General features: G+C 49.2%; 2 protein-coding genes across 2 annotated transcripts in view; both read right to left on the reverse strand.

Annotated features, from left to right (window-relative positions):
* The window catches only part of phlpp1 (PH domain and leucine rich repeat protein phosphatase 1), a 40,456-nt gene extending 32,642 nt beyond the window's left edge, over positions 1–7,814 (reverse strand). The window contains exon 1 of the mRNA XM_034555381.1: positions 5,891–7,814. Coding sequence (XP_034411272.1) covers positions 5,891–7,478 — 1,588 coding nt within the window. The 5' untranslated portion in view covers positions 7,479–7,814. The remainder of the gene's footprint in view (positions 1–5,890) is intronic.
* A 4,033-nt stretch (positions 7,815–11,847) lies between these two features.
* The window catches only part of LOC117746416 (phosphatase and actin regulator 1-like), a 37,664-nt gene continuing 36,415 nt past the window's right edge, over positions 11,848–13,096 (reverse strand). The window contains exons 13-14 of the mRNA XM_034555514.1: positions 12,085–12,161; positions 11,848–11,968 (exon numbers count right to left, since the gene is read on the reverse strand). Of these exons, the coding sequence (XP_034411405.1) occupies positions 11,953–11,968; positions 12,085–12,161 (93 nt within the window). The 3' untranslated portion in view covers positions 11,848–11,952. The remainder of the gene's footprint in view (positions 11,969–12,084; positions 12,162–13,096) is intronic.

A 13,096-nucleotide genomic window follows, 5' to 3' on the forward strand; every position in this document is an offset into this window, starting at 1 on the left:
ACTTGACATTTTAAAACGTAATGCAAAATATCTTCTCCGGGGACTCTGGCTTTGTAAAAACAAATCAGTGTGAAGCGGTGGTATTTAAAAAAGAAATCCCATCCAGGAATTGACACAGTTCTGTCCTGTACACCAGCAGGCTGTGTGTTCCCTAATCGGAATTTTTTGGGCCTCTTTAATGCTGAGAGTTGCAGATGTTGTCTGGTATTAGAGTGTGCTGCGGCTGATCAAAGTGGAGGAGAGCGAGCCCCTGCTGGCCTGCCTCTAATCCCTCCCCCCCCCCGCGCATGTGGTCGGGGCCGGCGCTGGTGCTCAATTCGGGGATAGTGGGACTTCTCCATGACCCCACCACTGAAGGTGATGTGCAGGGATGGGGGGGAGGAGGGGTTTTTTGCTCGAGAACACCGCCAACTGGTACCCTCTGAGGTTTCTGGGGCGCATTCGGCAAAGGCAGTTTGACAGACAGCCAAGTGGCCGGGCTGCTCGCACAAGGCAGGCCGCTGCCCTTCCCTACCCCCCTTTCCCCAACTCAGAACTTGCCGGCAGGCAGACAGGAGTGACATATCAGCATGACATTGTTCAGCCTAGATTTAGCAGCTAACCACAAAAGCAATGAGAATTTCAATTCTCTCTTTTTTCTAAACTTATTTCCACAGGGGGGCACGACTGTATACCGAAGCATGCACAGTCTCACACGGGGAAGACGAGCGAGAATGGTGCTTGGACCTGTAGAAACAATGACCCGCGCTGTCAGTTTTTGCCTTTTTACATCATTTTTTCCCCCCCCACGAGACAATTATGGAAGGGTGACCGGTAATTCTCTGAGTAAAAAAGCAATAAGCCAAGGAGAGATGAAGAGATATGGGAGGATAAATGGAAACTGTCAGATGGCGATGCGAAGAACGATAGCGCGAGAGGAGAGGGAGGGGGGAATCGATCATGAGAGAAATTGAGAGAGGGAGGAGGATTCGCCGCGGGAGGAGGATGTCAGCCAAGAAGGCAATCTATATTAGACGGAAAACAGTTGCTCTGACTTCAACCGCTACCAGCCGACACCACCATCGTCTTCCGCATCTGCCTCAGCGGACGCACATGTGCGAATCCTCGGAGACGCGCTGTGGGCTTATGGCCGCGCCTCCACGTGAAGAGACAAGAAATACATTCAAATCGATTCTTTGATTGCTCCCTTTTCTTTTTCTTACACATCCAGTAGTGAACACGATAAAACATCAGCGCACAACATGCGCATTGGATTTGAGCGCCGGAACGTGTGAAATCTGATTACAGCACAATTACATAATGACTCAGCAATTGGCCATTTAGAAAGACCATTAGCTGTCAGTCGAGGACACGGATGTGAGAAAAGATGACCGCGCCTCATCTTTGGCGAAGTCCTCTCTGGAGCTTTTGCATACACGCGGGGAGATGATGACGTGGCGTAGTTTGAGAGAGGCCAGCGGGAGAGCAATCTGGCACACGGATTGTCCGAAGAAGGCCGGGGCGGCACAGACGAAACGGATCGAGCGTCTTCCTTCTGCTTAATAGCCGCCACGGCCTGCTGGAGAAAGTTGGGAGCTTCATTAAGCCGTTAAACCCCGTAGAGACCTTTAAGTCGCCACGTCACCAGAGAGGCCTGGGAGGTAAGAGTGGAGAGATAGAGTCCCGAGATGAGATTCCTCAAAGCTTTGGGAGTGGCTGAACTATTCATTATCTTCTGAAAACGTTAGGATCTTGTGTGCTGACGGAATAAAGACATCCTGTGGGTAGGACTCGAGCTGCTGCTATTACTCATGTCGGAGGGATTTCTCTCCGGTTAGGAATTGGAGTGCTTTTTTTCTAATATTGATTGAAACGTCTGTCTGAGGAACTATTTAAAGCCGTGCATTTTTCTCAGACACGACATGTACTGCAAATGTACGATGAAATTTGACAATGCTGACATTGCTTTTCTTATTCAACTGACCGTCCCGGGGTCGACGTCTATTAGGTTTGGTGAGAGTGAGAGTTACCATCTCGCAGTTGTACGTCTCTGCCTCGAGTTGCAGTCTGCATCTGACGCACTTTGTCATGTCAGACATTTGTGTGAAATTGTCCTATCAGCATATGGATTTTTTGTTTTGTTTTGTTATGGCCGAAGATGTGTTTCGTGAGGTCACGGTACCTTTGCATTACAAAACCTATATCAGTTCACCCTCGAGTCCAGGTGGACGGTGTGCCAAATCTGAAGGAATCTGCACCAGGAGCTCCTGAGACATAGTTTAGGAGAATGTGACGGACAAGATGGACGTCCCGGAAACAAAATTCCTCCGAACGACGGCAAGAACCAGCACACATTTAAAAAGGAATCTTCACAAACCCACAAAGACGAGTCTGTCATTTAAAAGACGCTGTAGATTCGAACAGAAACGTTGTAGCTCGGCCCTGAAGTAATGATAGTGTTATTAGTTGAATTTGGCAAAGAAGCAACTCAATAACAGTGAGACAATACGCGTGAAAACAAATTGTTTTGAGATTTATTGCAGAGAAAACATTATATTAAAAGCAGGCAATAAAAGAAACCCAGAACTACTTATTCCCATCACACATTGTGATTCGAGACAAATCCAACCAAATCATGACGATGAATGTGCCTAGCCATAAAAACGTGTCAGCGGGTGCATTCGCCGCTCTTCTTTCGTACAGAGCGTCGCCATTTATCTGCCACATCCCATTAGACAGCTCGGCTTTTATTAGTTCTGCACAAGTAACTCCTCCTGCCAAGTTCACCTTGCTGGCAGACACTGAAAACAACACGGGGAAAACCGCAACAATTGGGTGCAGCACGTTGAAAGCGTTATCGAACTCCGACTGCGGCACAGAAGCTTGAGCTGTAAACCCGAGTGGAGCTGAAAAGGAATTAATAGCGCGACAGTTTCCAGGCCGGCTGTACGCCAGCGGTCATTCACTTTGCTCATAAAGCAGGGCAGAACTTACCGCCGCTTTAGATTTGCATGGAGCCGCTTTAAAAAAAATGTAATAAAAAGAAGAAGGGGCATGGATCTGAACTTAAATAGGGTGAGCAGAGAGCTCACCGAAAGCAGAGCTGGAGTGCACGGACGAGAGTGTGTTTGCAAAGCTGAGTAGACTAATGAATCTAAATAATTAAGTGTGCTGCTTTGGCTTGGTTAAGGACTCTGGGTCCTCTGCCTCTTGGGAACCCCATGTGCCACCGTGAGTTAGGGTTCAGTATGTCATTTCCTTTTCTTGCAGACACACACACACACACACACACACACACACACACACACACACACACACACACACACACACACACACACACACACACCACACACACACACACACACACACACACACACACACACACACACACACACACACACACACACACACACACACACACACACACACACAACACACACACACACACACACACACACACACACACACACACACACACACCTGAATGGGCAATTAAGTCAAGGCTAATTGTACAGTTTGAAAAGTATCAGTTAAACCCAAACTCTCTCTCGATGACGTGTGCTTATATTTAGAGCTATGGTATTATCGGGGCCTCTCGCCAACAGAATGTATAGATTATACGAGTCTGTGTATGTTTTTTTTCTCCTTGTCCTCAAACTCTAATAAAGCTGGCTCAGCATTACAAGAGGCTCCTGTGTGAGCAGCCCTGAAAGGATCACTCGTCAGGCTGCCAAAGAGGACAGCGGCCCTTTGATCTAGGCGGCGTTCTGTGTGTGTGTGTGTGTCCAGCGTCCAGTTCTCTCATCTGGCCACTACAGAGTCCATATGCAATCAAACCATGACCTGAACCCTTTCAAAGTAAAACCGGGCCTGTGCATTGTCCAAACTAAAGGATCTGGCATAACGCAACAGGGCAACTCTTCGCCTCTTCCCATCATTCTCCGGCCTCCCCAATCACGCTGAGTGCCGAGCACCTCTTCTGTCAGTCTTATTAAAATATACGGTACAGTTTACTGGCTGCTCGTGCACTTAATATCTAGGTTGTGTGTGTGTGTGTGTGTGTGTGTGTGTATATATATATATATAAATAAAAATACAGATTAAGGAGTCAGATACTGGACTTCCTGTATCAAAGGGCGCTTTGCACGCACAGGCCTGCAGACAAAAAGGCCCTCAGTGTGACTGAGGTCTACAGTTGTGGCAGCTGCGCCCGAGAGTCAGCCAGCCAGTCAGCTGAGATCAGCCCTATCTCGAACCATTCAAAGTCAGCACAACATGTGTCGGCGCGGTATTCCCCACCCCTCCAGCACATCCACTTCCTCTTCAGCAGACGTGCCTGACATTCTAGACGAGCCAGCGTACATTCCTCGCATGCCTCCATCGTGTAAAAGGAAAAGGGCAGAGGAGCAGTGCTGCTGTCACAGAGTCAGCTCTGCGTTCTCTTTACGGTGTATGCAACTCTGTGTGTGTGTGTGTGTGTGTGTGTGTGAAAGTGCTCTTCTGTCCCTCTCCATGCGACTGAATGCCAATTAGGCCTTTTGTGTCGGACTGTGGCTTGAGTGTTGCCTAGTGTGTGTGGTGGTGGGGAGTGGGGGGCTGGGGAGAGATCTCAGGTGACTGCAGTTAAGCCATCTCACATGGGACGTGGAAGCGGCATCGGCAGGCTGCTTCTGACCGCCTTTAGCGGCTGCCACCGCTGGTTGAGGCCTGCTGACTGCGCTTTGGGGGGTGGGCAGCATGCATGCGTTCATACACTGCCCACCGTGACGCGCTATCTAAATGCAATCATTGTACCTTGAAGCGAGGCAGTACTCGGGGAGCACAATGGGTCGCGAAGCGTCAGCTCTCGCATCGCGTGACCTCTGGTTCAACAGCCTCTCGGGACAGGAAGCCGGAGAATGTCAATGCCTCTCTTCCCCACACTTCAGGCCCAACAAACACTTTCTCCTCAACTGTCCCCACCAGACTCAATTTCACCAACTCACCCCCCCCCCCCCCTTATTTAATTCCCAGCAGCAGTGGCGGCGGTGAAGAAAGGGGCTTCCTGAGCTTTGGAGGAGCACGTTAAACAAACTTGGCAGGCAGTTTAGTTAGTGTGACAGTGGCCACGCTGGCTGCCAACAGGACAGGCCCTGTGTAGCATCTCAATGACCACAATTTACTTGGTATACAGAGAGAGTTCATGGCGCTCCCAGCAATACCGCCACCGCCCCTGCTCTCCATCCAACAACAAAGGCATTCAGACTTTTTCATCGGGATGATAATGGGGCAAAAGCCGGAAAGGGCCCCGTGTCTGAGCGCCATAAGTTGTGGCGACGGCTTTGTGTCGATGTCATGCGTGTCCATAGGAGCACAGTGAGTGCTGCTCACGGGGCTGCCAAGGACAGTCCAGGACGGAGGAAACTATCTGGAGAAAAGAAAAATCTAAATAAAAATGACCCTAGACCTGAATATTTCAAAAGGAAGTCAGAGGCAAGGTCGATCTGGCAAAGCAGCAGCCTTCTGACCGTGACCTCACACTGACCCATTCCTTCCACCGAGCGATGTGAAAGTGGTAAATCATCACTGTGGAAACACACCTATGGCAAATGGACTTAATTACAACCCACTAAATTGCTGCCAATAAGCAGCAAGAAAAAGTGATGTGCAATATCAGTCCTACAAGTGTCCTGAGCTCATGCCACTAACTGTGCACACACACACACACACACACACACACACACGTTTGGTCACCTGGAAACTGTTGCTCTGCTCCATTGGTGCAATGTACACCTGCACCTGTCTGGTTTGTTTTGTGATACAGGTTGCCAACCTGTTACAAAAACGCACAGGGGTCCAAACTACGTAGTGTGTTAAAAAAAAAAAGGTGGGGGGGGGTGCGATTCCATCTCGAGAGCATCGTTTCACTCACCTGCATAGAAGCGTAACAAGGAGCCAATCTCCGTGTTAAGCCCTTCCTCTTGAACTCTCCACGGGTCCTTAAATCCGAGCTTAAAGAGAAAGTCATTCTGGATCTGCAGAGGCCTCTCATCTGGGCTAAGCCTCCTGACAGCCTCGCCATGCATCTGCACATACAGCATGGGGCTGGCATCGCAGGGATCCCCATTGTGGCCTGCGGTCTGCCCGGATTTCGCAGCGCCTCGGCCACAGTCCGGATCTTGGCTATCAGGTGCATTACCTGTAGAACAGGCTCTTGACAAAGAGCCGGCGCTGCTGCTGGCTGGCAGGCTGCCCAGACCGCGTGGGCCGAGTCTGCACTCTGGCCTCACGTTGGTCGTCATGTTGTTCAAATGCCCGACGCCGCGCTGTTTGATCCCGTTGGCGTGGCGTTGCGTGATGGGCTCCATGCTGGCGCTCGACGCCGGACCGTCGAGGTCCAGCTCGTCCGAGGAGCTGCCGTACGTGTCGTGGCCCTCTGTGGCACTGTCGAACGAGGGGCTGAGGATGGACGCCTCCGTGCCCAGGACCATGTCATCGCTCAGGGAGTCCCTGTGCTCGCTGAGCCGGGCCCCCCCGGAGCTCAGGTCATCGAACGCACTGCTCTCCACATCCGAGCCGGAGTTCAACCCGTAGCTGTCCAGGCAGTTCCTGTGCTCCGAGTCGTCGCCGTCGGGGGTGTCCATGTTAGAGTTTGAGTTCAAATCGGACAGCGAACAGGCGATGTTGTCCTGCGACTCCGATTCCGGGGTGAAAAGTTTCCCATCCGCGTCCTGTTGCTTTCGCCTCTCGTCCGCATCCTCCATGAGCAGCAGCCTCAGCCTGTCACTCGGGTGGCCCCTGAGTTCTGCGGACTCCAGGGGGGTCAGGTGGTTCCGTTTCACACTCGAGTCCTCGTTCACCTTGCACGGGTTATCGCTGTACTCGTACTTCACATTGCAGTTGCCATTTTGGTCAGTCTTGGGGTTGTCTTTACAAAAAATGCGCACGACCGAGCTCGACTTGCTGCAGAGTTTGCTCAGTCGGAGCGCCACCTCGCCGGCCGTGGTGTCCATAGTGCAAAGAACCGGCCTGGGATACGAGGGCGTCAGTCTCTCGTGGACGTGCACGGAGCCCCGGTGGAGATCCGCTCTCACCCACTCGCGATCCGCGGGCTGCAGCTGCATGTTCTGCCGGTGCTTCAGCAGGGTCTTTCTGTCCAGGCTCCGGGTGTGGAGAGACGCAGAGGACAGGGCCGAGTTCATCTTGGCGCCGCAGGCGGCGGTGGCCGCAGCTGCGGCGGAGAGGTTCCTCTTCAAGCGCCTCCGTCTCAACAGGAGGGAGCTGGAGTTGCTGGACGAGCCCCGGCCATTAGACGCCACAGCTCGTTTTGACGCACTCGCAGAGGCGGGCTGGGGGAGGCTGTTCCCGTTCTTCCCCTCGACGCGGGAGGGTGCCGAGTGTCCACCGCCATCATCCGCCGGAGTCCCCCGGGCGACAGACAGTCCGCTGGGCTTCTTCATCAACTTGGTCGCGCCTCCATCCGACGCGCCGTCCTCGGCGACAGCCTGCACGCTTTCCATCTCTGCCAATGAAAAGTCCCCCCGCTCGAAATAAATAACAGTGCGCACTTGGTTACACCTCCAGCCTCTACATTTAAAAGCCGTAAAAAGCGTGCCCGCCGCGGTACATGTCCACCAACAGGGCGGTGTAGCTGACTTATTCCACTAGTAGTCATTCACTTCTTGGCTTCCTTTCCTCGTCGGAGTCTCCTCCGCTCCCCCCTCTCCGTAAAAAAAAAAAAATAATCAGCATTTCACCGATTAAATTCGCTCGGAAGAGGCTGGGCGCGCGGGGACAGATCAGGGCGGAGACGTGACTGCACGTCCCATTTGAACCGAAAACACAGCGCCGGAATATGAAATGAACGTCGGCCGACCTCCTACGCAAATACTGGCTGCTATATATTCATGAGGACGACACAAGATGGGGTCGCTAACAACAACGCGGGGGCTTGTGGGAAGTGTATTTCGCCGGAAAGCCGCGCCGCCGTCGCCGCACAGAGGGAGAGAACCGACGTCACGAATACATTTCCCGTGATGCTTTGCGTCCGGCGAGGCGGGGGACCGAGGGGAGGCGTAAACATAGCTCGTATAAAACGTTCGGCGCGCGCGGCCGCAGAAGTACTTCCTCCTGTCTGTTGTCGTCGCTGTGGTTGTAGTGTTTCGTATCCCGGGGCGACCCGTGGACGCCGTCGGTGAATAAAAGCGGGCGTAGTGACGTCACTCGTCGTGGTGAAGTTACCGCACAAACAGCCGTTACTCACTCAGCTGTCAACTGTTGAGGACGAGGGGAAACTTCTGAGCCGTCGACTACTCGGTGCTCCGTTCGTTTCCTCACAAGTGTCATGACGCGGAGCCTCGGTTGTGCATTTATTTCAGACTAGTGGTGACGAGGCAAATAACTTCAGCCCCCATCTCCTCAGGACGCCATTTCACAAGGCCGTCACAGAGGGATCAGGGCCCCTCATTCTAGTGTATGTCTCGCCATCTAGTGGAGCGTACCGCAACGCTGTTGATTTAAACGAGTTGATTTGGGGTTTGTTTGTCTCCTGTTGAGGACGCAGCGACCCTGAGCAAAAAGCAAGGCCGGTGGTTTCAGTTTTTTTTAAGCTCACCATTTCTCTAAATTGGTTCAAGCCAAAGAGGTTATGCAACTGTTAGACGTGCACAATCCTGATTTAGCTCATTGCCAAATGCATATGACGTGTTTGCATATCATGCATGGTAATTTAAATTCCGGAGCTTTTGCACGCAGTTGTTTTTTTTTGCAGATGTCCTTCAAAAGTAACATGACCTGCGGAAATGGAACTTATTTACTGACTTATCTAAAACTAGAAACAAAGCAGCATGCATCACACGTGTACATATCCTACTTGCTTTAACCTTCCCTTATGTTCCCTCCCCTACCATGATGCACATAAGGGCTCCATTTCATAGTTTAAAAAAGAAACAGACTTTAAAAGATGGAACAATAAAAGGATGTCAAACATCAATTTATAATTAGAGCAGATGCAGGCTACCTCCTGATGAGATGGCGTGTGTGTGTGTGTGTGTGTGTGTGTGTGTGTGTGTTACCTTTTTAGAGTAGTGTATTAAAAAGATAATCTTAGATAAGATTTTTTTTAGTGCGTCATGTATTTGCAGCCGTGGTCAGATCTCCCTTGGTGGAAATCAGACAGCATGTGTAGCCACGCATTGCGTCCATAAGGACTTCTCTCACGGTCTGAATGAGTTTCACCTGAACAACTCAATATTATCTAATACAAATTGATATGACGTACAGAGTAAATAATGAGTTAAACGGGCCCTTAACAGAGAATAATGAGTCAAATGGGGAATAAATGTGTAAAGCATGTAGTTTTTGGCAATATGCTGCGATGCATCAGTGTTAGTGTCTCAAATCCCTCGATGGCAAACCTTTGGAGGAGTTGTTTTTTCCCCTTCTCCCTTAAAAAAACTCAAAACAATGCAAATGCATTCAGAAATGGGATTTAATTGTCATGATGTATCCTTTACATGTTATTCTGTATTTCAAAAAAAGAAACAAATTGGTTCAGTTGCTCCATCAACATGTAAAAGGAAAGAGATTATTGCTGAATTCATGTCCCTTTGATTCCAGCAAAATGGAAAACCTCATGCTCCGCGGCTCAGGTCGGTTTCCCTGAGCCGAACTGACAACGGGAGCGTATTGGCGTAGTTAATTCCTATTTATGCTCCATTGTACCGAAAACCTACGGATGGTAACATTTAAAAAAAATAATGTCATGATGCTGGAATCACACAGAAGCTGGTTCTAAACACAGACATGACCTAATATTTCAAAGCCTCTGAGATTAGATGACCCAATGAAATATTGATTTTACAAAAAGGAGCAACGTGACGCGAGGATGTCCTGAGTCCGAGGATTAACTGCTCCGAACTGTAACAAAACCCATATTATTTCACATAAAAACCATAAAGTGCAAGACAATTTTCTATGTCCCCTCCCCGCCGGGTTTTATTGGGCCATCCATCAATCACCGATCGAGACCTTGAAAATAAAAAGGGAGAACACATTTTCCTTCGCGGACAGATGCATCATGGGAGGAGGCCGACAGCCTTTCGCCTCGACCCCTTTTCGTCACCTGACAAACAAAGGATTTCATATTGCAACTCCAAACGTAATACAGTAAAAAATAATAAAAAATAGTCTGTGTACATAAAGCTTATGAGCATTGAATACTGGTGTGGGATCAGTGATCGGGGGACAAGACCTTTTGACGCGATCAGACATCCAACAATATGTTACACGCGCGGGGGCCCCTGACCTTAAAAACAGTGACCGCTGTAAAGCCAAACTCTGAACAGTGCAAAGAATTTCAGCATTACAAATTTAAAAATCCTGACTCAACGAATACGCTTCTACCTGGACTCGTGTTTCAAAATTGAGATTGCATCGTCGTGTTCAATCGTGAGATTTGAGACGGAATCAAATCGTTTCTGAATGAGTTGGAAACCTGTGCAAGAGGCAGATGTTTTTTTTTTTTTTTTGGTGGCTCAGTCAAGAGAAACGCACAAGAAAAATAAAAAGTCCTCCTGAATAAAGCCTTCCTAAAAGTAGAAAAGAAAAATAGAACCCTGAAGTGTGACGTAGTGTGTGTGTAAGCACGGATAAAAAGAGTGGAGGGTACACCTGTAGTTTAACCTTTTTCTCTACAAACAACTGATATTGCTTTGTCAAAAGCTTATAATAACACAAGTAAAAAAAGTAAAGTGTATAGTACAATGTACATTATGAGCAAATATCATCACAAACACTGCCGTAAACGCACACATAAAAAAGAAAGAAAGAGGAAGGGATAAACAACGTGATGAGCCAGCTCTTGGTATTCAGCTTCCAATCCAAAAGAGCTGAATACCTTCTGGGAACATGTAAAAACACAGAAATTAAATAACTTATGATCCAAGTGCGTCTATCGAAAAAAAAAAAATATAAAACAGATCATTGTTGCGCACACTGGAACCAGAACATATCCGCCAGCCTGCAATTGTTACATTAAACTCAAACGTTTGTGACGCGAGTGACTCTTTGTCAAGTGTGATTCTTCTTTAAATGCAATTTTCCTTCTTCAGTATAAACAAAATGTACATTTGGAGAGCGCGCGGGCGTCGCCCAGTCTCAAAATTCACAGTTAGCAATTAGATGTCAACATTGTCGGTACAGTGAGAATTGCACATATGGGGTTTGGGACTACATAGTAATGACACAGAGGGGACTCTAGGGGGTGATATAGCCTAGGAATAGCAGAGGAAAGAAAATATTGCACACGATTCTGACAGTTGGACCCTTCCCTCCCTCCTGCGTGTCTTTTGTTTTAAGTCCCGGCAGGTGCAGCAAAGATGGATCTCCTTCCGATGTGGTCGAGCTCAGAGAAATCAAACCTGCGTCCTCGAACAGTGAGGACGAGAGGAGTCCAGGGGTGGCGGGGTGGCAGCGTAATTAAGCAGAGGGATTAAAAACATGTCCACTGAGACGAGTCCACGGGTGTTGCCGATGAACCCTCGGCAGATGTCGGAAGTGTCAAATCAATAGTGAACAAAAGCTCTCCCGCGGTCAAAGAGCCCAGCGGGGGGAGAGAGAGAGAGAGAGAGAGAGAGAGAGAGAGAGAGAGAGAGAGAGAGAGAGAGAGAGAGAGAGAGAGAGAGAGAGAGAGAGAGAGAGAGAGAGAGAGAGAGAGAGAGAGAGAGAGAGAGAGGTTGAAGAGATGGTCAAGCTAATTCCATAGAGGAGGGGGTTGGGTTGGGGGGGTCATCCGTGTGCTACTACAGTGGATGGAGTGGTGGGCGTCTGCGTCTTGTAAGCGTCGTACCGACTCTGTCATGTGAGTCTTGGAAAAAAGGCATTTCAGAAGACATGGCCTTATTGTAGAAACGGGCACCATTTTACTGTCCAGCACTTAAGGTTCTCAGTGGAGGAGAGCGCCGGTCTGGCACTGCTCAAGACAGTGGTGGTCTTCTATGGTCTGTGAAACCTGAGCGATGAAGAGCAAGAGAGAGAGAGAGAGAGAGAGAGAGAGAAAGAAAAACGTCTCAATGCATTTCCTCACCTCAGCCAGGGAGGCGCAAACTCGCGGATTCTGCGCGTTACCTGGTTAAATGGCGACTCGACTCGTGCACTTCCATCTCGTGGCTCTTGAAATCGTTGAGCTCCTTCCGTATCGCCGCCTGCGGAGGACAAACGAGAAGGACATTTGAGAGAGAGAGAGAGAGAGAGAGAGGCGAGGCGAGGCGAGGCACACTAACTGCCTCCTTTTAAGCATGCTTCATGCATCATTTACGCTTATCTGGAGGCCACGAATTGGAAATATTCTGCAGAATTCTCTTCTGGCATCACGAGAGCCCTCAGTGTCCTCGCCCTCGAGACATCAGAGGGCATCAACAGAACTATATAATCTGTTGCTGTTCCACCCGGGTAGTCAACCTGTGCTTTCTAAAACTAGTCATAACGATTTACTAAGAGAGAGCGGAACATCATGTTTAGGCGTTAGAGGCCGTCGGTGCTTGGATCAAAATAAACTCAAACGTATTCCCAGGTTGCTAAAGATCTGAGGTTTGACATTTAGAAGGTCAGCAACACTTTTCCAGGTCGTTTTTTAATTTTTTTTTTAGCACAAACCGACAGCCGCTTCCATTCATGTACACCCAGTGCAGGGCAGAGTGCTTTGCCCAAGGGCAGGATGATTGCGCAGAGATCTTCTCAAAGTGAGGATGAGTCAAAGTTCCAGCGAACTGTGCCTTTTCTTTTCTTTTTTAATAAGCTTACATCCCCCTCTAAAATGTTATGCGTTGTGACAGCAACCCAGGCAAGTGATGTCACCGCTTTTGATATTCGGCATGACTCAAGAAAATGGCTGCGACGGGAGAACAAACGCTATTTAAATCTGTGCTAGATGGTTAGCAAAAAAATTAATCGGAGCAGAGCCTCGCTGCGGCGGAGGGGTCCTGAGGCAGTGCTTGTGCGAGTGCTCTCTTATGTAAGGGGAGTTGTTGCATAATCGGAAAAAAAACGCTCTGAATCCCCGTGATCTGTCACATGAGCGCTCCTCAGGTGTGAGCTGCCGTGTTCAGAACTGCACATGGTCAAAAGCAAAAAAAAAGGA

Source organism: Cyclopterus lumpus, chromosome 17 (genome assembly GCF_009769545.1).
Source record: "Cyclopterus lumpus isolate fCycLum1 chromosome 17, fCycLum1.pri, whole genome shotgun sequence".
Classification (NCBI taxonomy): domain Eukaryota; kingdom Metazoa; phylum Chordata; class Actinopteri; order Perciformes; family Cyclopteridae; genus Cyclopterus; species Cyclopterus lumpus.